At 48.4% G+C, this 24,182-nt stretch overlaps 1 protein-coding gene across 2 annotated transcripts in view; it reads right to left on the bottom strand.

Annotated features, from left to right (window-relative positions):
- ADAMTS17 (ADAM metallopeptidase with thrombospondin type 1 motif 17) overlaps positions 1-24,182 on the bottom strand; it is a 388,819-nt gene that overhangs the window by 111,153 nt on the left and 253,484 nt on the right. For both annotated transcript variants that reach the window (XM_065906211.1, XM_065906212.1), the window contains 2 exons: positions 13,611-13,777; positions 4,430-4,557 (listed from right to left, as the gene is read on the bottom strand). In XM_065906211.1, coding sequence (XP_065762283.1) covers positions 4,430-4,557; positions 13,611-13,777 — 295 coding nt within the window. The remainder of the gene's footprint in view (positions 1-4,429; positions 4,558-13,610; positions 13,778-24,182) is intronic.

Here is a 24,182-nt window from a genome sequence, read left to right as displayed (position 1 = left end):
TGGGCTTGCCTTCCTCCTTCTCGCCTTCACCCTCGTCCTGCTAAACCACACCTCATTTCTTCAAAAGGATGCATGGAAAATAAAATTTCTGAGTTCTTCCATGTCCCAAAATTATTTTGCCTGCATGCTTGGTTGATCATTTGGCTGCATACAGAATTCTGTAATTATCTCAATTTTTTTGCCAGGGTCAGTTTTCCTGCTTGTTTTTCTTGGTCCTTTCTCATTCCTGCTGCTGGTTTTCTTCAGGGAGCTGGTGATCTCTGGCTGACCACTTGTATTTGAGAATGAGGCACAGATGGCCAAGTGACGGGCCACTTTGGATGCAGGGTGGTAGACTTCCATTTGGGCCCGGCAGGAGGGAAGCTGGGCTCTGCCCTTAGTCCCAGAGGGTGAGGGCTGCGCGGGAGGACTGGGGTCCCTTCCCTTCTCCAGCTGTCCTTGAACAGCTTTTCACGCGACTTTGGGGAAAAGCTTGAAGATAATTCCCTAATAGCTCGTCAAGCTCCAAGTGCCAGGCCGGGCAAGGTCACCACCCGAGGCTCATTGTTTTCAGCCAACTTCTCGCTTCCACCCTCCATTCCCAAGTCCTAGACTTCCTCAAGCATCTTGCTTTCTTTCTGGTTGTGACTCTCCATCTGTTCCAGCTCTGGCCTCTGTTCCTTCAGTAAAACTTGCATCCGCTTCTGCCTTCTTGTAGAAGGATGGCCTCTGCTTCTCTTCACCACCGTGGTGTGTGCTATACTGCCTTAACCATGGAGTGAGTGGAGTCCTGGCATGGAAGAGGGGTGACCATGTGGCTGAGTCTACAGGCTTAATCTGAAAGTTGCTATGGGAGGTTAATCAGGTGAAAGGGATGCAGGGTATGACATCAGAGCTGTAAGCACAGCTTTGGATAAACGTTTGGCACCAATAATCACACACTTCAGGGTGTTGGCTGAAGGGTAAAAGCAGCAACCAGGTGGGCACTGTTGAAACACAGGCCTGCCTGTACATAAACACCCAGGAGGGCTTCCTGCAAGGAGATCCAGCCAGTCCACCCTAAAGGAGATCAGTCCTGAATATTCACTGGAAGGACTGATGCTGAAGCTGAAACTCCAATACTTTGGCCACCTGATGCAAAGAACTGACCCACTGGAAAAGACCCTGATGCTGGGCAAGACTGAAGGCAGGAGGAGAAGGGGATGACAGAGGATGAGATGGTTGGATGGCATCACCGACTTGATGGACATGAGCTTGAGCAAGCTCCGGGAGTTGGTGATGGACGGGGAAGCCTGGCGTGCTGCAGTCCATGGGGTTGCAAAGAGTTGGACACAGCTGAGTAACTGAACTGAATTCAACTAGGAGATTCCTACATGCTTGTGACCCCTTCTTTACACAAGGGGACTCTGAAGTCAGAGTCTCTTATAAATCTCCTAAATCCCACCAGTAATTCTACTTGCCTAATAGAAAACCACTGTACACAAAATAAGAGGTCAATAAATTCTGGACATTGAAAATGATCCACTGAAATATGCTCCAGGTTCCAGAATCACTTAAGTCCATAAGAGCCAGTGACCCACCCAGTCTTCTTTTTTTCTTTGTGAAATGCAATCACAGACTGTCTGTCCTTCAAGATAGCTCTTTGGAGAACACAGATTATCAGACACCATCCCTTCACTGAAGCAGCTCACAGGCCCTGAAGATGTTTTGCCGTTCATCAAACAAGGGATCCATACATGAGCTAGGGTCCCAAGGAAATGTGACTGTAATTAGAGTACATTGGCTGCAAGTGTACGTAAGCTGATGAAGCCAAACACATCTGGTCCCAGACGTGTTCAGCTGTTTGACTCACCCCTTACTGGTCAGCAGCTTTGAGGCAAGTTGCACATTAGAGGCATATTAACTTGATTTCTTTGCTTCTGGAGGCCAACAGGAGGAATCATTAATGATGGGACTCCTGATTTATAGGGGCTTGCTGAAAAATAGACAATGTTTGTGTTTCTTCCCCCAATTCACTCCCACTTTTATGAGCGCTGTTAAGTTTCATTTTAGCATGTTAAGTAATTTGTGACTCACTAAAATGAAACTCAACTTGGTCCTCATAAAACAGAGTAAAATGGTATTTCCATGTTTCATGTCATGGTTTGAATCAGCCTGCTATTTGGAGCTCAGTGGAATCTTCTGGAAAGGCCATTGTGGAGCGTCTTGTCCCTGCCGTTCCCCATGTTCCTCAGAAGTTCCCAGAACTCCTTCCGCTACCCTAAAATAGCAAAAGTTAGAGCTGCAGGGAACAGCAGGAAAAGCTAACAAGTAAACCACAGCAACACTTCCGTAGTGCTGTCTCACATAAAGTATGGAAGAGTTCTACCTTTTATCCACTATAATTAGGTGATGGCATCGATGAGCAGTCAGACCCTCTGCTCACAAACCCCCTGAGGTTTCTTTTTATTAATACTACTCTTCTTCTCTTTAACCAACATTCCTTGCCTGACTCATTTACAAGGACCACAGAAATCCAGAACTTTCCACTTTGGCAATCACCGTAACTAAGCATAAATACTATATTACAGTCTTACTTAAACATGCTCAATGGTATTATAAAACTTCATTAACTCTGACATTACTAATTTGAATTTCTGTGAGTATTGAGTTAACCATGGGCAAAAGTTAACCTTCACAGCTTCCCTCTGAAGAATGAGCACTATTAGAAAAATTACAGATGGGATTTAACTTCCTTCAGAAAGCCAGCTTCTCTCATGAGGTGCTGGCTGGTAGGTGCTGATGCCACCTGCCAGGACAGTGGCCTTCTGCTAGGACTGGTGGGGCATCCACGCAGAGGTGATGGTACTTCCAAAAACAGGCATGGGTCTCCCCGCTGTCAGGGTGAGGCTCCAAGGATCATGAACCCCACCCGCTGTAGAGCACCATGAAGGGGCCACTGTCTGCGCCTCTGTGCTCCCCCGCAGCCCTGCCAGGAGGGGCTGGGCTTGGTTAGCGCTAGTCCCAGTGCAGGGTGAGTAAATATAATGATGGAGATGGTGGAAGAGCCATTTGAGATGGACTCGGAGGTGGTAACGGGACAGACGTGGGAACAGAAGGGCAAGTGTACACGTCATCCCTGTCACACTCAAGAGCGGCCAGGCTCTGGCTCATTGGTGCCCTGATGACCACAGACTTAAAGCTATTAGAATACCTCGATTGGCCTCATGAACGCCCAGCTGTACTCACGAAAGGGCTGAGAGTTTTGCTGTCAGGGCATAGGGGAGTCTCTCTAATTGAAAAGGCTGCCATAAGAACTAAAGTCATGGAAAGGTCACACTGGACTGCCTAGAGCTGAAATCATGAATGGCCGTTTAACATGGACCCTGCTGGCCAGAAAATGTCAGGATGCTTAGAATTGTTTCCACATTGATAACAACACTGCAGAAAATGCTGCTGAGATGCTGGAGGTGGCTCAGCTGGGGCTGCTTTAAAGAACACAAGTGCTTTTAACTTGGGATATGTTTGCTAAAGGAACATACGTACTTGGGCCGCACTGTGGCCCCTGCAAGTGCATGTTGTAATTTAGGATGGAAACAAATCTCGCTCTTGACTTGTTAGCAGGTTTACCGAGAAACAGAACCATCGGCAATTTCTCATGCCGATAATGATAAGATCCTGGTTCACACTGCCTGAGGCTCTGTACATTCTTTGCTACAATAGGCAGCCCCGAGGGCCCGTCACCCCTCCTTCCCTGGGAGGGTGCCTGGCCAAGGCACCTATGGTTCCCACATATTTGTATTTGATAACAGAGCCATGCAGTGCCAAAGGAGTCTGGACATTGTCAAGCTTTTCCCTGAAAAATTCCATTCTTGGACTAGTTTGGACTTTGCAAGGGGAAAAAAATCCACTATGGTTAAAATGATTGGCCATCCTCCTTTCTTTTTGCCTTCTTAAATGACATCTTTCATCATGCTAATGAATCACAGACATCTAACACCAGGATGGGTTTGTGGATTATATTCCAGTGGGTGGAGCCCCAAAGCCAGGCATATTCACCTCTTTAGGTACCACCTGTGAAGGCACCAGCTCAGTTGTACTATATCTTTGATAGCTAAACAAGCAAAGCTTGCCCCCAAACACATTCATATGCATCCTCCAGTCCACCGAGTAGCCTGCCTGCTCTTCCCTTTGTCGTGGTGTCCAAAGTTACTCTAAGACGTTTGCGGTGACCAAGTCGCCACTGCTCTTTCGGCACCTCACCTCTTGGTTGGCCCACAGGTGGGCCTCATGCTCAGTCACTGTTGAGGGAGGGAGGGGTGCCAGGCTGCAGGAGGCAACACCACCCGTGGGATGCCTTCTTGAGAAAGTCCACTCACCCAGGCCTTCTGAGGCCTCTGCCACCCCGAGCTCCCCCTGGAGGGAGCCTCCCCTCCAAAACCCTGCCAAGGACACAAGGAAAACACATCACCTGGCACCTGCCATGCACGCAGAGATCCGTCTCGTAGGGCCCGCAGGGCGTGCCGTCCAGGACTCTATCGGCCACCAGCAGTGGGGACTCCTTCCCGAGGGGTGAGCAGTAGAGTTCACATGGCTTATCTGAGGAGGGAAAGGGGTGGACATTGACATGGGTAGGGTCTTGGGGGCCAGGTGGGGTGCAAGATGCTTGTAGGTGCAGGCCAGTCCAGGAGAGGAAAAGCTGGCATGGGACCGGGGTCACAGGTCCAGGACACATGCTGCACCCACCCCTTGGAACACGTGACCCAGAACATGGAGAAAGACCCTCCTCTGACTTGGGTGAAAGGCAGGCAGGCGAGAGCTCTGTGGGCTTTTCTTCACTTTGTTTTCTTTATCCTTTGCAAAGATACAGTATTTCTTTTTCCTTAAAGTACTAAAACTATGAGGCTGAACAAACATTTTGACCAGTGCTAACCTCTAAGCAAGTTGAATATGTACCAAGGGTGGGCCTGGGGTGGAGAAAGGGGAGGAGGCGGCCTCCCAGTGAGGGGAGCAGCCCTGGAGTGTCTCCAGAGTAGCACATTTGCTGAAGTTTTAGTGCTCCTCAGCCACTGGAGAAAAGCTGCAGGACTGTGCGTTGCAGTAGAAGGTCCTGGAAGAAATGGTGTAGGAATAAGAAACAGAAAGGGGACACATAAGTCTCTAGGACACTTGTAAGAGCCATTTCCCCAGGTACGATGGAAATCCTGATTTCTGCTGCTGCTGCTGGAACCAAATGAGCTCCCAGAACACGCCATGATCTCACACCTTTACCTAGATTGTTCTGTCTGTCTGGAAATTCCTCCACTCACTTAGCTTTCTGGAATATTTCTGACACCCCAGAAGCTTCTACTCCAGAGCCGTCTCTTCTCGTGCCACTTCTGACTTGCAATCTCCACCTGCACTTTGCACACACCTCCATTACAGCCCTCAAATCCTACTGTCTTGAATTTCTTATAAGGTGAGTCCTTTTGCTACAGAAGTTTGAAGGGGGTGGATTGCAAATTACCTTTAGATGAAAGAACTGACGGAAATTGGAGCCCTTGGAGGATAAGGAGTTAAACTTTCATCTTTGGTCAGTCCCAGGATCTGCCTCACAGAAGGACTTGGTAAATATTTTCATCTTATGGTATGAACTTCAGAATCAGTTTGTTGATAGCCCCAAAATAACCTGCTGGTATTTTGACCAGGATTACTTAATCTATAGATCAAATTGGAAAGAACTAACATCTTGATATCTTTCCACTAACATGGAATATTTTCACATTAATATTATTGTTTCATTTCATTCATCAGAGTTTTATAGCTTTCCACATACAGATCTTATACATATTTTGTTAGATTTAAACCTGATTATTTCATTTTGCGGGTGCTAATGTAAACAACATTGTGTTTTTATTTTAAGAATTTCAGTAGTGTTCTTTTTTACATCTTGGCTGTGAGGCACGGCATGCAGAATCTTAGTTCTTTGACCAGGGATTGGACCCATGCCCCCTGTAGGGGAAGCAGAGTCTTAACCACTAGACTGCCAGGAAAGTCCCTGGCATTGTGTTCTTAATTTCAAACTCCACATGCTCATTGCTATTATATAGGGAAGTGACTGACTTTTGTACTTGTATTCTGCAACCTTGTTATAATCCAGGAGGTTTTTAGTTTTCTGTTGATTCATTTGGATTTTCTACAGATTATTATGCCATCTGCAAACAAAGATACTTTCCCCCAGCAAACAAAGATAGCTTTCTTTTCCCCCAATCTGTGTACCTTTTACTTCCTTTTCTTGTCTTATTGCATTAGCTAGGACATCCAGTAAGCTAGGACTTACATTGTTATAAGTAAGCAAAGTAACAATGCTTCATTTAATAAATGTGGATGGAGGATCTCTCTCACACAAGGCACTGTTTGAAGTAGGGAAGAGAGGACTTTAAAAAATAATAATATGAATGGATTTTGCTCTTTCATAGGTAATTGAGAAAGATAAATGCACTGTTTTCTCTCTCTCAGTCACCTAATTCTAACGCAGTTTGTATGATTATTTTACAAAGGAACTTTCAGAGAGAGAAATGCCAACATCTTTGTGTTGTTTCTGCCAAGTCTTTTATCTCCACTGTGAGCCTTCCCCAGGAGGGCCTTCTGGTGCCTCGGATAAACAAAGGCAGGGGTAAAACAAAAGGCTTCTGGAGCTGGCAAGGCCTCAGTTTAGACTCTGGCATCCTAAGTGGAGAGGTCTTGTCAGAGCAGACATGTTGCCTCACCCAGGTTCCGCAGCTTTTGAGATGGGGTGACATTCACTAAACTGCCACTGTGTTCAGCAGCTTTCCATTGAGCTCGTCTCCCACACAGTGCTACTGACCAACATGTCCACTGGGAATCTTGTCTTAGAACGCTAGAAAGAAGCTATAGGGGTAGAGTGCAGGTGTTCAACTTGGCTGTTCTAGTTAGTTGTGGTGGTGGTGGGGGGGGGTCAACTGTGAAGGGCAGTTTCCCAAGTAAGCAAAGTAACAATGCTTCATTTAATAAATGTGGATGGAGGACCTCTCTCACACAAGGCACTGTTCTGACACTGCTTGGGAAAGAAAGATAAATCATGCATGCTTTTCAAGGACCTGGTGGTCTTGTGGACAAGTAAACAGCAAACTCCGGATGAGGCAGACTGTGAAAATACTCACAGGTCTGATCTGAGCTGTCAAGAGGACAGGCATACTGGAAGGAATGATCCATTCCCCCAGGTGGCAGGCTGGGGTCAGCTGTCCCTTCATTTAGATGAAATAACCCAAGATGAAGGTCAATGAAAGAACTATGGGAGACTTAAATGTAAATTGGGATCAGGTTCTGGGAGGTTAATTTGACAAGAATTTTGGGGTGCTCTTTGGGAACCTGAGGTTTCCTATAAGCATGCCGGGAAGTCACTGGGAGAGGGGCAACACAGAGTCCCAATCTTGAATGGATGGATATATCTTCTCCACATATTAGGCTTCCTCTAGTGGTTCATTGTAAGGATGGATCCTAAAGCAGTTTCAAAATGAAGGATTACATTTAAACTGCAGAGCTGCTTCAATATCTGCAGTAACTGGGCTTTGAGGGGATTCATTCAACTACAGTAATAATGACAATGGTGATGATGATGATAAAATCATAAAAAACGTTATTTGCTCTGTGCCATGAAGCATGCTAAGCAGTGTCTATACATTTCAGGAGGGTGTTGTCATCATTCCTTCTTACAGCTGAGCATGTGAGGCTCAGATAATATGTGTGGCTACCCAGAGCCCCTTGACGGGCAGGGCCAGACCCTGGTTCATCACTGTTTTCCTTCTGAATTGAGAACTCTGGGAGTCAAAGGTACCAAAGACACCATGCTGAAAACAAACCACCACTTTTATGAACTTCTCTGGCTTCTAAGTACACACTGTGATTTAGGCAGAAATGAAAATGGGATTTGGGTAGAAAAGTAGAGGCTCTTTGAGGTAAGTTAGAAAGACCAAACTTGAAAGGGATGAAGATGGTATACCCGGGTTCTTTGATGTGAACATCAGGGAAGCAGAGACTCTGCAAATCAGGGGACCCCAACCTCAGATGGAGGGATTCTGACATGAACCCAGGCAAGAAGGTACACTCAACTCTACTCTTCCTCCTGCAGACACTGTCCATGGCTTGGGCAGTTTGGAGAGCCTCTAGCCCCACAGCAGAGCCCAGAGGTAACACTTCCTTCCCCTGCTCAGCTGGAACTCACTCCATTTGTCCATCTCCTTTTCCGAGGATTCTCCTCAGAAATCAGGGCACCCCACATCTCTAGGAAGGTATAGCAGTATGTCCCAAAGGGACACAGGATAAACTTTATAAAACTTGAGCATCTCAGAACCTCTCAAAATTCTCTGAATATTCCCCTCTGAGCTGCCCTGGCTGGGCAATTAATTTCCTGATAAATAACATGAGGTGTTGGGTTTCAACTTTGGGCAGTATCAACACTCTTACATCCTCAGTTGTATGTGCTATGCTTAATCGCTCAGTCGTGTTCGATTCTTTGTGGCCCCACGGACTGTAGCCCGCCAGGCTTCTCTGTCCATGGGGATTCTCCAGGCAAGAATACCGGAGTGGGTTGCCATGCCCTCCTCCAGGGGATCTTCACTACCCAGGGACTGAACCCAGGTCTCCCACATTGCAGCCAGATTCTTTACCATCTGGGTCACCAGGAAAGTCCCCAGTTGTATAGAGGGAGGTAAAATCTTCTTAAAAGTTATATAATCATATACCCTAAGGAGAGAAGCTTGGAACATCCCTCTTGCCTGGCTGATGTGTGCCAAGATGAAATCTGAATTGAAGCTGTTTGGGATCAGTTCAGTTCAGTCGCTCGGTCGTGTCTGACTCATTGTGACCCCATGGGTTGCAGCACACCAGGCCCTGTCCATCACCAGCTCCCGGAGCTTACTCAAACTCATGTCCATTGAGTCGGTGATGCCATCCAACCATCTCGTCCTCTGTCATCCCCTTCTCCTTCTCTCAGTCTGTTTAGGGTAGGTCCCAGCTTTCCACTGGTTCACCTGTTGTCAGGACTTACACTTGATGGGGAAGCCGCAAACAGGGAAGGTGAGACAGGCTTGGGGGATTGAGAGCCACACCACCACATCTGCTTGATGGAGGCCTGGAGGACTTGCCCTGGTGCTCTAGGGCCAGGATGGTGAAGAGGACACTTGTGGTTCTTTGTGTTTTGGTCGTTCTGTCTCTGTCAGTAGTTACAAAGACTTACTAAGGTGGAGACTAGTTAACTTTGAGGCCATCACAGCTGTTCACCCCAGTCCTGCCTGGCCCTCTGTGTGGTATCCATGCTGAGCAGGCTGCTCGGCTCCCTATCTCCAAAGCTGCCCACCATGACCCACAGCCAGGCCTCAGCTGACTGGACCAGCAGCGGCCACCTGACTGCAGCTAGACCAATCAGAGTCTTTTTCCCCACCACAGCCTCATAGCCAGGCCTCAAGGGGCCTCAGTTGATTGGACCAAGAATGGCCACCTGACCATAGCTAGACTAATCAAAGTCTCTCTCCTGGAAAATCAGCACTGAAAGTCAGATCAGTTCAGTTCAGTTCCTCAGTCATGTCCAACTCTTTGCGACCCCATGGACTGCAGCATGCCAGGCTTCCCTGTCCACCACCAACTCCCGGAGCCTACTCAAAACTCATGTCCATTGCGTTGGTGATGCCACGCAACCATCTCATCCTCTGTCATCCCCTTCTCCTCCTGCCTTCAATCTTTCCCAGCATCAGGGTCTTTTCCAATGAGTCAGCTCTTCGCATCAGGTGGCCAAAGTACTGGAGCTTCAGCTTCAACTGAAACTCAGGTACAAAGGTTATTCCAATGAATATTCAGGTAGAGAGGTTATACATGCTCAAGGTTGATGGAGTTCTAAGAAGTCTACATTCCCTCATCCACAATTCAGAAATCCAGAATCTCTGAAAACTGCAGGCATTTTTTTTTTGACATTTACGGTAGACACAAAAGGCTGCAAAACTAGCCTTGACTGACATGAGGCTGCTGGTAGTAGGCAGTAATCCACTTAAACACTGTTCCCTGGCAACCTGGAGGTGTCCATGTGTCTGACTGAGGGGTGCTTCCCAGGACCCCGCTGGGGTATTAAGTAATACATGATTGATATATGGTTGGTATTCTTCTAACAGCTCAAGTACTCTGATCTTCCAACCACATCTGACCCCACAGGATCTGGAAACAGGAGGAGGACTTAATAAAAGGTGCTATAGGCTGCCCACGAGCCTGCCTGTGGACAAGCTGTGAGAAAGTCAGTCTGCAGCAGGGGCAGGAAGACACGGCTCACAAACGCAAGCTGTGCTGAACATGGACAGAAGGTCCTGGCATCTCCAGAGACCCTGGCCCCAGAACTTCCTCCTACTCCTGGCCCTGGGGATCTGTGAGACACCCTGCATCTCTGCAACCACTCTTTTTTTTCATTAAGCAATTCTAGCTCCCAGCATGGTCAGGCTGGAGTGAGAGAGCCCTGACCATCGGACCTTCCATCCCCTGGGAGGCTCAGATCCACAGTGGGTCCTGCCATGTCGCAGACAGTGAGCTCGAAAAGCACCTCCACATCTAGACAGGGCCTTTGCCATGGCCTCCGACACTTCGGTGGGCACGTGGCCTGCTGGCCTGGAAAGGGAGGACTAACCTCTTGAAGGTTTCCACTTCAACGAGATTCCACGGGGAAGGCAGAAAAGGGGTGGGTTTGGCAACAGGCCACCTCACTGGGTTTCTGTCTAAAGGCTTTTTCACTTAGAAATATTTTCTAAGGAGAGTCTTTGTCTTCTTTTGGAGGTGGTATGAATTTGTGGTCCTGAGCCCTCCCTTGGAAAATCTACCTCTGCAAGAATTTCTTTTTTTTTTTTCAATAAGAGAAAAAAGAAAAAAAAAATATAGCTTCCCCTTTCTTGAACTGTGCGTCACTCGCCAAAGAATTCCACAGCGATAGCAATGCTATGAATGGGGCAGTCATAATGGGCTTCAGAAGAGCCCAAAGCCCAACCACAGGAATCGTTCCTCTCACGGCTGAGCTAGAATTGTGCCTTTTATAAACGAAGTTGTGAGGGGAACACTTATAATCTGTATTCTCCCCCTACCTTCTGAATTGGCCATTTATTATTTTGCTTTTATCCTTGTGAAACACTCCTTTAAAAAAAAAAAAAAGCTGGCTTCTGTTTCTATTTGAGAAGGAAATGAAACCAAATATGCAAGAAGACATGACCATTCCTACCCCCGAGGGGGATGGGTCAAGCTACCCTGGCAAAGCCCTGAACTTGAGGTCTTTCCTTCAAAGGCAGAGTGCTCACTGCCTTATCACAGAGGGCTGCACTTTCCAGATCAAAGGCAGTGGCACTCTGGCTGTAACTATTCATTGCTTTGGCAGAAACAAAAAGTGAGTGGGTCAACACACATTCTGAACCCAGCCAGCTTCCCCAGATAGCTGTACTTGGAGGCTTCCCTGAAGGGGGCTCTGGGCAGACATCGGCCTCAGCCACTGTGATGATAAGGAACCTAGCAGCTCAGTGATCCAAAAGGGGTTACAAGGAAAACAGAAGTTTAATCTGGACTTGGAGAAATCTACGGAAAAAAAGACATTTCAGTGGGATTTCTGCACTGAATAAATGAGGCAGGAAAACTGAAAACTGGAGCGAGAGACCAAGGAAAGAATAACAAGGCCGTGCACATGGCCGAGGGAAAATGAGAGTGAGGCACGTCTGTCCAGACCTAACCTCTTCTCTCTCCCAAGATGAGGGAGAGGACAGGCAAGGGACCCGAACCCATTCATCTGGGAGTCTGGGGATGGGGCTGAAGGTGTGGAAACGCGATGGAAATACAGCAGCCCCTGCCGGCACTCCCTCCCTCCCGAGTAGGGTGTCTGGGATGTCTAGAAGCCTCAAGCATCTTCCTGCATCAGACTAATGCCCAGGCAGAGTCGTGAGGCTCTCGTGAGCCTCAGCCTCCAGCTGCCTGTCCCACTTTGCGGAACGCGGGTCTTCTCTCTCCCTAGTCCACAGGGAAAGCGGACAGTATGAAGGCTCCATCCCCCTGGAAGTCTGCTGGTTAGGTGACAGGGCGGCCACAGTCACACAGCTCCCAAAGGTGGTGGTCTTTGTGAAAAAGGGAAACGTCTGAAGGACTTCCCAATGCTTTAAAATGAGCCCATCACCGGTTGAGTTGATGTTCCCTGGGATGGTTTAGAACATCCCATCTCAGTTCGAAGGAAGCTAATGGGTCAGGTTGTTGGCTTAAAAGCTGTAGGTCTGGGTCCACTTTTCCCTGAACCACCTGGGCCTACCCCCAACACAGCTATGCACACTTGAGCGTGTAACAGAGTGTAGATTTCAGAGGTTCTTCACATGACAGTGAAGAAACCTAAGTCCTGAGACAGGAACCTCATTTTCCTGCAAAATACTCCAGAGACTGTGTAAAAATCAGGCCCAGTTGCCCGAGTTCTTACTAAAGCTCCTCACTCGGCATTCATGAACTTTTTTTTTCTGGAAGTAACCAGAAGCCAGCTGGTTATTTTCTGAGTCAGCAGCTCCTCCAGAACTGGGGTCAGCTCCCTCCCAGCTCCTTATCAGCTGCCGAAGCTAAGAAACGTCACATAACCTGTAACCTCTCACCTTCCGCATTGCTTGTTTTGCACATTCAATGAGATGATGCATGCAGAGCTAACTTGAGCCTGGCACAAGGTATGCTCCATAAACGGGACCATGCTGTCATCATTATAATGCACTCTTGCTTTCTGAAGGTGAACAGAATCTTAAGAATGAAAAAACCCTCAAATAGGCCCTGGGATATCCTTGTGGACAATAAACAAACATCACAAATTCTACAGACATGATACTCCACCTAGAATTTTATCAGTCACTGGAAAGGCTTGCAGTGGCCCAGGGGTCAGAGTCTCTTGATTTGAGAGAAAACTGTAGGAAAGAAAAGATGACCTGTGCTTACTGTCATCTTCACCAAGCTATAAACTGTCCTCGAACAAAACAAAAACAAACACAGATACAGTGAACAGAGTAGTGGTTACCAGAAGGGAAGGGGGGTAGGGGGAAGGTCAAGAGGGTCAACTGTATGGTGACAGATGGAAATTTAACTTCTCGTGAGGAGCACACTGTAGCGTATACATGGGTGAAAAATATAGTATTGCATGTGTGACATTCACATAATGTTATAAACCAATGTTACTTCAGTTAAAAAAAAAAAAATTCCCAATACTCCAGTCAAGGAGCAAGAGCCAGCTCAAGATGAACCAAATAAAGATTGCAAGAAAGCATCACCACTGGAAAGAGAAACAGCAGACACACAAACCCGCTGCCCTGCCCCTGCAGAGCCATGTTTTCAGGGTTGGCCGGCACCCGGCAGCGCAGAGCACTGGATGGCAGGCTGCCAGCACCCCCGGGCAGGAGAGATCAGGTCCGCTGCCTGCCTCACGGCTGTGTTTGGGAAATCTCACCGAGCTGGGTCATCCAAGTTCAACCCACGGCTCAAGAAGTGGGTCCACAGCCGACTCGGTCAGGACTGGGTGGATTTTGGGGGTGGGATGCCTGTGGATTCTCCCAGGAGGTGTTTATGGCGCTGGGGGAGGGGAGAGGGAAGCTCCCCTGAAAGGATGTGCCATGTGCCTTTACCGTCAACCACCACTGCGGTGAGCAGGCCCTTCTTCTTGCTGCTCAGCCGGTCGTGCGTCTGGCACTGCTGGTCACGGAAGCTGGGCAGGCCCTTGGGACAGGGAAGGTTCTCGCAGACCGTGTGCTCCACACTGGCGCCCAGGCAGTGCGTGCCTCCTGGTCCTGGGCTAGAAGGAAGAGAAGGGCTCTCATTAACCAGACGGGCTGCAGAAACAGCAGGGGAGCTCACGGGTGGCTTCTCTTTCCAGGAGGGGGAGGGGCATGCAGGGTTTCCAAAGCAACACCCCCTCTCCTCTTCCACACCATCTCTCAGCAATCCCAGCCCCACAATGACGACATGTTCAGTAAGCCATGAGAAAAATGCATCCAAAAACTCTAAATCAAGGTCATCTGGAAATAGGATACGGGATGGATCAGTTCAGCAAGATCCCAGAATTGTCTTTCATCTGAACTTAAAACTTGACCATCTGTAACACTGAAAACCCCAAGGGGAATTTTTGGCGTGTGTGGGTTTTTTGGGGTTTTTTCTTCTACAGAATGAAGCCCTTTACATGGCTGCTAGCTATACTGCAGAGGTTTCACTAAGTTACACTAAGTTTCACATTGAGTAAATAAACAGCTCTCATTTACTCTATAATGAAAAGAATCAGAACTATTAATTCACTGGTTCATCGACTATGGGTAGAGACCAGCCAGATCCCAGCTCTGCATCCTTTACCAGGCAAACGTGAGACCACACATGCTCAAGATTGCAGTCTTGGTTCCTCGATGCTCTGTGCTGAAACTGGGATTTTAACCAGTTCTGCAGACCCAGATGTGTCCTGGGGCCACGTCTACACATGGGAAGGGCATTGGGGAGCAGCAGGACCCTGGCCCGGCAGGCTGAAGCTGGCCCTGCCCAGCTCTTCTGCAAGGCTCTGGTGTCCTCATAGGACTCTGATGGGGGCCACCTCAACGGTGCTCTTCACTTCCACAATGCCGAGAACATCATGATGGGGTGAGACTGCCTCTCCCATTCCCTGGGCACAATTTTTACTGAAATCCAGCACAAATCACAGGTGCTCTGCTCAATGACTTTTCACAAACTGTAAAGTCCTGTTAGCAAGGTGACATTCTGACACCCTAACCATGTCATTTTGAATATTTCTTTCCCTCTCTTTGCCATTTCTTGTCCTCACACCGTAAGACCACCCTGTGATCACTGCCTTAGAGAAGAGATATGACGGAAGACAGCAAAAGTCTTCAGACTTTTGTGTCACAATAATCTACACCAGAAATCCACAAACTTTCTCTGCAAAGGGCCAGACAGTCAATTTTTCTGGATTTATGGGCCATGCAAGTACTCAACTCTGCCAGTATAGCACCAAAAACAATGTATAAACAAAAGGGTGTGGCTGTGTGCCAATAAAACTTTATTTACAAAACCCAGTGGTGGGCCAGACTTGGCCCATAGGCCATAGCTAGCCAGCCCATGGTCTACATAAACGTGTTTGAGGAAACACCTGCAATAGGAGGAAAGGTGTGTTCATTCCTCCATGCCCACCTCAAACACACCAGACAACATCTCTCTTGCCCTAAAGTGGAGGCAGCCTTGAGAGACGACATATGCTAATGGTTCCACAAAGGGCTCTGAGTTTTGATCTCAAAGGCCAGATAAGACCTTGCACTTCTTCAGGCTGATCCCCAGCACAGAGAAACTTTTCAACAGGGAACAGTAAAACCTCTCTAAGGCTTATGAAATCTGAGAAGAGAGGGATCCTTTGTTCTTCTTTCCACCCAGAGTACCAGGGAGGCAGCTAGAGCTCAGGAAAAATGACTACATGACATGTTTAGGTAGATGGAGCCTCAGACCACCTCCCCAGCAGCCCCAGGCTGAAGTGTGTGTAGATGTGTGTGTATTTCTGTGCCACAAACCATGGTGTGGAAGGAACAGAGAGGGGCTTGCCCTGATGAACCATGTGGACCTGCAGGAAGGACATCTTGTCTGCAACAGGTGAGCTGCACACCCCATGGCTGGGACCAGAAGGCAGAGATGCTCTAGGGTAAGAAGTTGTGGGTTGAACTGTGTCCTTTCTAAAATTCATGTGCTGCAGTCTTAACCCTCAGGGCATCAGAATACTTGAAAATAGGACCACTGCAGACATAATTAGTTAAGATGTGATCATACCAGAGTAGATTAAGTTCCTAATTCAGTACAACTGGTATTATTATAAAAAGGGGGCAATCTGGAGACAGACACCCACAAGGAGAATGCCATGTGAAGATGAAGATGGAGATCAGGGTGATGTCTCTACACTCTATGGAATGCCAAAGACTGCTAGTAAACCACCAGATTCTCCCTTACTACCCTCAGAAGGAGCCAAGTCTTCCATACCTTGATCTTGGACTTCTAGCCTTCAGAACTGGGAAGATAAATCTCTGTTACTTATGCATGCCACCAGTTAGAGGTTGTTACAGCAGCCCTAGAGATGAATAAACCAGACATCACAGTAACCAGATGCATCCTCAACCGAACTTAGATGCAAACTCAGGAAAAACAGGGCAAAAACTCTTGAAGTGATTAGGAATCCAACATGGACTAGAATGGAGTTAAGAAACACAAATTAGGTTGATTGCTAAAAAAAATAAAAGAAGCTACATTTTTTATATACCTTCCTTAGGGTGTGCCGAGAATTGCACATGTCATGTAATTAACTTCTGGAATTGTAATTAAGCTTCACTATTTTTCTCCATCAGCTGATTTTTCCAGATTTATGTCTGACTGACCCTCATATATGAACTACCTTTACACCTCACAGCAGGTAGGTGGAGAGATCAGATGTGACAGAAGAGAGCTCCTGGATCCTGCAGCAAGCGGGCCTGGGAGGGGGCAGCCCATGTGATACCACATGTGCCTTAGAGGGTTTCCCTCTGGAATTCTGTTTATCTTGTATCTTCTCCATATCTGATCTTCTCTTACAGGGAAGTCTGCTTTCAGCTCCCACCTGGCTCACTGCGCCCCATCTTCCCCACTCCCCATCCCTAACTCGTTAGGTTCATACCATTTCTGTCCTTTATTGTGCCCATCTTTGCATGAAAAGTTCCCTTGGTATCTCTAATTTTCCTGAAGAGATCTCTAGTCTTTCCCATTCTGTTGTTTTCCTCTATTTCTTTGCATTAATCACTGTATGCATGTCAAGAAGCAACAGTTAGAACTGGACACGGAACAATAGACTGGTTCCAAATTGGGAAGGGAGTACATCAATGCTATATATTGTCACTCTGCTTATTTAACTTATATGCAGAGCACATCATGCAGAATGCTGGGCTGGATGAAGCATAAGCTGGGATCAAGATTTTTTGGGGAAATATCAATAACCTCAGATATGCAAATGACACCACCCTTATGGCAGAAAATGAAGAAGGACTAAAGAACCTCTTGATGAAGGTGAAAGAGGAGAGTGAAAAAGCTGGTTTAAAATTCAACATTCAAAAAATGAAGATCATAGCATCCGATCTCATCACTTCATGGCAAATAGATGGGGAAACAATGGAAACAGTGACAGATTTTATTTTCTTAGGCTCCAAAATCACTGCAGATGGTGACTGCAGCCATGAAATTAAAAGACGCTTGCTCCTTGGAAGAAAAGCTATGGGAAACCTAGAAGTGAAAGTGCAAGTCACTCAGTTGTGTCCGACTCTTTGAGACCCCATGGACTATACAATCCATGGAATTCTCCAGGCCAGAATACTGAAGTGGGTAGCCTTCCCCTTCTCCAGGGGATCTTCCCAACCCAGGGATTGAACCCAGGTCTCCTGCAGGTGGATTCTTTACCAGCTGAGCCATAGGGAAGCGCTAGACAAACCTAGACAGTGTATTTAAAAGCAGAGACATTACTTTGCTGACAAAGGTCCATCTAATCAAAGCTATGGTTTTTGCAGTCATGTATGGATGTGAGAGTTGGACCATAATCAAGGCTGAGCACTGAAGAATTGATGCTTTTGAACTGTGGTGTTGGAGAAGACTTTTAAGAATCCCTTTGATTACAAGGAGATCCACCCGGTCCATCCTAAAGGAACTCAGTCCTGAATATTCATTGGAAGGACTGATGCTGAAGCTGTAGCTCCAATACTTTGGCCACCTGATGTGAAGAGCTGACTCATTAGAAAAGACGCTGATGCTGGGAAAGATCGAAGGCAGGAAGAGAAAAGGACAACAGAGGATGAGATGGCTGGATGGCATCACTGACTCACTGGACATGAGCTTGAGCAAGCTCTGAGAGATGCTGAAGGACAGGGATGCCTTGCATGCTGCAGTACGTGGGGCTGCAAAGAGTCAGACATGACTGAGCAACTGAACAACAACGCACTAGAGGAGGGACAGGCTTAGTCTCTGCCTCTGGTATGTGATCTCTCCCAGCAGGCTCCTGTTGGCCCATGATGCCCACCTTCCTCTAGGCAGCTTCCAAGCGCACCACACTTTGGGAAAATTCTCAGTCTGGTATCACATGCAGCCTTACCTTTGGAGAGTTTTCTCTGACATCCTTAAGTATGACTTTCCAGAGAGTTCTACCAGTGCAGCACCTCTGCAAACCTCTCCCTCATCCAGTGGGCCCTGGGTGTACACTCTCCAACAGGTCCAAGGAATTTCAGCCCTGGGTGTGTGTGTGAGGTGGGCACTCTCATCCATCCTTGTTCCGCCCTTGGGTGCCCTGCCTCAGACCTGAAGACAGAGGCTGCTTCCTGTATCTACTCTTTCTGTTTTAGAGTTCTTTACCCCTTAGCAGCTAATTCCCCTATACTCCAACCACCTCTTAAAGTTAATGCGGTTTTACATTAAGCTTTTCCTGTTCAAAAAAATGACTAAGAGATTTGCTTTTTTCAGTTTTCCTTTTGGTCACCATTTTGAACAACATGGGAAAAGGAAGAAGCAATCCACAAGCAGCATGACTTGCTACCCACATCATCCGAGTTTTGGTGTGTTGATCTGTGGCAAGACTCTGCACTCAGCTGACTCACTCTTTCAGATGATGCCAATAATACAGGCCATCCGAGTGTCACTGTGACACCAGTGAGGGCCTCCTGGGTACACCGTGGTGCTGAGACCACAGAAGGAGGCCCGCTATACATGCCATGAAGAAGAGGCAGGAGAATCTTCGTGGAGGGAGGGCATGTCTGATGAGAAGGTCCACAAGGAGCTTATGAACAGAAGTTCTGCAGAAGGACTTGAAGGAGGGACCAGCTTCACCAAGGAAGTCATGCAGCTGGGTGGACCACATTTGAGCTGCATGGACACAGGGCCTTCAGGAGATGCTGGAGTGGACCTGTAAACACAGGCAGGAGAGATGACCCTCCCAAAGTCTGAGAGGCAGAGACCTGGGGTTCTCCTTTACCCCGAGTCATGCAATGTAGATCAAATAAAAAGCACCGAGGAAGGCTAAAACAATAGAAAGCAAGCTGGACATGGTAAAAATGGAGGATGGTTAACATGGTCGGATGTGTGGTAGAATAGTTGTCTATCCTTAGTCTTTCCCACAGGGGCTGGAAGGGCCAGAAGGCTCCATGAAGACTCATGTAAATGGAAGGGGAGGCAGCAGCACATTGAAATCTCATCCTTGAGGACATAGGTAAGGCCATAGGCACTTTCACATCAACTGTGATCACATGCTAATATGCTGGAGGGCACACCCTCTGCATGCTCTTGATACTCACTACCTCGTTAAGTTGGCAGAAAGAATCAGATAGGGGGTTCTGACTGCATCCTTCAGATGAGGAAACCAAAGCTTCTATGTATTCAACAACTTCTCAGCAGGGAAGTAGGCGGTAGTGATGAGAAAGTGTGACTCACAAGCGCTTCTGGTGGCAGCAGGACCAGACTGGGGAAAAGGGCCACCCACTGCTGTTGTGGGGCCAGGAAGGCCAGCAAGGCCAGCCTGACTCACTGAGACAGGCTTTAGGCGTGTGATGGATTTTCAAGATGATTCTCCAATATCAATCCCCAATTTCTATTTGTACTCTATCAGGACTTTACAAACATGAGCAAAGTAGAAATTCAGACATAAACTCAAACGACTGGAACAGGGAGGTCACAGGAATGGATATCCAAGTGGCAATTACAGACACACACAGATGCTCAGCCTGACTGCTTACGAAGGAGACGCACAGGACAACCTCGCTGACACACGGCTACACACCGACAGAATGGAGGGCACTGGGGAGGCCACCGCTTCTCAGGGCAGGGGGACAGCACAGCCACTCTGCAAACCAGGCCCTCAGCCACTCACACGTGCGTCATGGGTCAACGGACCTGCACATGCACCCAGCACACGCACCCAGCACCCGCGTTCCACCGCGGCGAGTGGGGCTGTGCTGGGAGCCACACACTCAGGGGTAGACGCCCGTTCTGCACATTACACCATCAGAAAGGCGTTTGAAACAGGGTGAAGCACAAGGTAGAGACGCCTTGGGGGAGAAACCGGAAAGCAGAGAGAAAGTCCTTCCGAGCTCCTGTGAGGGGACGCCGGCTCCTGCCAGGTAGGTCCCGAGGGCCTCGGATAGACCCAGTGCAGAGCAAGGAAGGCCGAAGGGCTGTTCAGAGTCACAGGGGGCAGGTCTGCCCTTTCCTTGAGTGACAGGCAGGATTCAAGTGGAAGGAAAAGCAAGCAGCAGCTGAGCGGAGGCATGTTTTAGTTTTCTGCTCTGCTCGACTGAATGAAGGTAGATGAAAAGATAAAGTCACCACAGTGGCTGACACCCACTCGCCACCCAGAGACAAAGTGGCGTCATCAGTTTCACCTCCTGGTCTTGCACCAAAAGCTCTGAGGAGCCAGCAAGGCAGGGTTTCAAAGTGCCACAGGGCTGCCAACACCCCCCGCCCAGGGCAGCTGCCGTCCTAGTGTTAAGGCGGCCTCTGAAAGGTGCCAAGTAACACATGTAATTTAGGCTCAAGTGAATAAAACTGGGACTTTTAAAAACTGTCGCCGTGAACACCAGGTATGTTAAAAGCACACGTACAGGGGTTTCACTGTGGAAGCAAAAAGCCATTACAGGCACATAACTGCACCCCTCTGGGTCTTAGGAAGCAGATGCCAGGTGGTGGACGCTGCATGGTGAACCCTGACGCACCCCTGCTTCTAAGATCCACTCACATCCCTGTCCTTTTTGTACAGAGCCGGCCCTTCACACAAGATCAGTGGAGCCTTTTCTCTTTATGCTACTCCTCAGCCCTCCCCCCACACAAGCCTCTTAATGGGGTACCAAAATCGCATCAGAGATGAGCTCTCTGCCTCACAGTCTTGGCACTAACAGCGACACAAATTAAGGCACGAGAGGACAAGCTTAGGAAGCTGGATGAAAACCACAGATGGTCCCCAAAGCCTTGATGTCAGCTGGCAAGAAATAAAAATTCCAATAGCTGTAAAGACCAAGACTTAGAGAAAAAATGGGGGGACTCTCTTGCCAGTATTTTGGACAGTGAATAAACCAGCTGCGGAAGATGGGAAAGGTGCCAGGAATATGAAGTGAAGGGGGTGGGGAGAGGGTGGTGAGAGCACTCCAAGTCTGAGATGCACATAGCAATGAGATTTGGACATCCTTGGGAGCTCTCAAGGCAGTGAGCGTGGTGATTTAAGGAGTGAGCTGGGGAGAGGACGCTGTTTTGGTCAGAGCTTGGCTCAGGGCCGCCATCAGCTGTGCTTTGTAACAATCACCACCTCAGGCCATTCTGCAAAAACACGCTGACAGCTGCTGCCTGCACTTGAGCAAACCCTCGCTGTTCCTGCCTCTCTCGGGAAGCACCCAGGACTGCTGCGAAGCCGTCTCTGAGGCCGGTCCCTTTCCCTTCCATTCACCTGGGTGGCTCTACGAAGGTGGGAAACCCTGTAGAAAACTCCAGGGGACAAAGAGCCTGTCCCTTGTGCTCAGAACAGGAGATGGAGCCACACTGTTATTGTGAAGGGCCGAGCTGACTACCAAGGCGTAACTATTATAGGAGCAAAAACATGTTGTTTCTCTCACTTGGAATAAACAAGGCTGGAATATGTTTGGAGCATGCTCTCGAGAGGGCTCTGAGCACCTCAGCTGTGACACTGCGTCACTGGGAGGGCAGGCTGGAAGGAGATGGCCCCTGGGTGCAGGGACACCTGGACCCCATTCCTGGCTGTTCACAGCCTGTGGGCCTCCGTGACGCGAGGCGGCACAAGGGAAGGGGCCTTCCTGGTGATCCTCTTTTCTGGCTAATGATTCATAATAACCCTTGTGTTTGGGGGAAGACAAGATTAGGTGTGTTCTTTGCAGTACGAGATCGAACAGCCGCTTCTTCTCAGCAAGCACGCACCCGGACAGTAAGGAGCTCAAGCACACATTAGCGAGGGCTGGTCTGCTGCAGGCACACGAGGAGGATGGGGCCCGACAGCCCAAAGGCCAGCAGGGGAGGGCGCAGGAAAACAAGGGAGCAAATGCATATGAGTCATTATACATCGTGATACCTGTAAAGTGAGGGGAGGGTACGGAGGGAGCGTGCAGAGCAGGTACCCGTCTCCCGCATGGTGGTCAGGGGAGGAGGCCCGTCTAAAGAGAAGACGCAAGGAGGGCAGAGGGAGCCGAGAGGAGGGAAGGGGCACCGACTGAGGGGTGGGGGTCGGGGCTGGTGTCTGAGCACAGAAAGGAGGGCTGAACAGGGAGGCACCTTCTACAAAGACAAACCTGCCCAGAGTCTACAGATGCAATCTTATCTGGGAAAAGGGTCTTGATGGGTGTCATCAGGATTGCTGAATCACGAGATCGCCCTGGCTTAGTGTGGGCCTAAACCCAATGGCCAGTGTCCTGGGAAGAGAAGAAGAGGTGAGGAGATGCAGAGAGAAGACGCCTCTGTGAAGGCAGAGGTGCAGCGGTGTGTTTACGGGGCAGAGAAGGCTGGCAGCTGCCAGGGGAGGTATGGGGTGGGTGAGGGGCCAGCGATGGCTTTTCCTTCAGACTTTCAAGAAGGAATCAACCCTGTTGACACTTTGATTTTAAACTCCTGGCTTCCAGAACTCGGAGAGAATGAATTTGTGTTGTTTGCAGACACCAAGTGCTGGTAATTTATTATGGCAGCCACAGGAAATAATACCGGGGCCACGGTGAAGAGCATGGATTTCATTCTGAGTGCACTGGGGAATGACCAGGAGGGCTGAAGCAAGAAGAGATTGTAACTGGCTTTACAAGAGAGGGGATGTCTCTGGCTGTCCGGGAAGGGGGAGCACAGGGGAAACAGGGAAGCTGATGCTGACGGTTTGAAAAGACCCTGAAACATTGCTGCTGGGTCCAAACCTGACCTGCCGCTGCAGGTTGTGTGACCTGGAGCACGTCACCTAACTTCCATATGATTCAGTGTTATTTAATACGTACAATGGGGATTAAAACAAGAATGCCTCTCCCTTACGGCAGCTTTAGGTGATTTACTACATGTGGCAAGCCATGTGACTTCCATAAGATTCAGTTTTTAACATGTACAATGGGGATAAAAAAAGAATGCCTCTCCCTTACCGCCGCTTTAGGTGATTTACTATGTGCAAATGCCTAGAAGGGAAGCTGGCACCTGGTGAGAGCCCGTGTGCCCTGTTCTTATCACAATCAGATGCAGAGGAGGAAGGGAAGGGACAAGGGGACACGCATCAACTTCGGGGCTTTGAACTCAAGTTATGCAACAGCTAGTGGTGCTATTTACTGAGGGGGATGTGGGCTGGGAGGGGAACTAGGGGGAAGTGAGAAGGAAGTTTAGGAAGGGAGTTAGGTTTGAGGTGTCCAGGAGAAAAACCAAGGGACTGTGGTTCGTGGGACTAAGATAAAAACAGGGCACAAAGGGGCCCTCACCAGATGCCAGCTTCCCTGGACACTTGGAGGCAACACAGAATGCCCTGGAGTGTCCCAGAGCAGAGAAAGCATCGGGGCTGGGGACAAAGCATGTGGGCACCTTAGCCAACATAATCTTCACAAAATACAAAATCTAGTCCCATGAAAGTTGTGCCTAACACAATTAATCAGCATTAATAACATCTTGGGCTTCCAGGTGGTGCTACTGGTAAAGAATTTGCCTGCCAATGCAGGAGACTTAAGAGATACAGGTTTAGTCCCTGGGCTGGGAAGATCTGGAGGAGAGCAGGGTAACCCACTCCAGTATTCTTGCCTGGAGAATCCCATGGACAGAGGAGCCTGGCGGGTTACAGTCCATGGGGTCACAAATAGTTGGAAAGACTAAAGTCACTTAGCACGCATGCTCGAAATAGCATCTTATTCTTGCAACAGAGCCTTCACCTAAACACAACTGTATTGTTGGGACATACAGTCCTTTCCAAGGTATTTAAAGAGTCAGATACTCCTCTACTATGATATTTATTTGGTGTCACCTGACCTGAGATGAAGTATGTAATGTGCCAAAGGACAGCAGTCTTTGATCAGGGCACCTGAGCTCCAATCAGAAACATGGGACAACGATGACAGCCACAGCCTTTGCAAATTGTGCTCTGCAGTTGACAAAGCCTTTCCTTCTCTGAGCCCAAAATAGCAAGGTAGGAGGCAGGGTATGTGGTCTTGCCCCTGTTTTTCTCTTAGTGC

This window comes from Muntiacus reevesi, chromosome 15, assembly GCF_963930625.1.
Source record: "Muntiacus reevesi chromosome 15, mMunRee1.1, whole genome shotgun sequence".
Classification (NCBI taxonomy): domain Eukaryota; kingdom Metazoa; phylum Chordata; class Mammalia; order Artiodactyla; family Cervidae; genus Muntiacus; species Muntiacus reevesi.
Note: the sequence above shows the minus strand (reverse complement) of the source record. Positions and strands in the feature narration are given on the sequence as shown.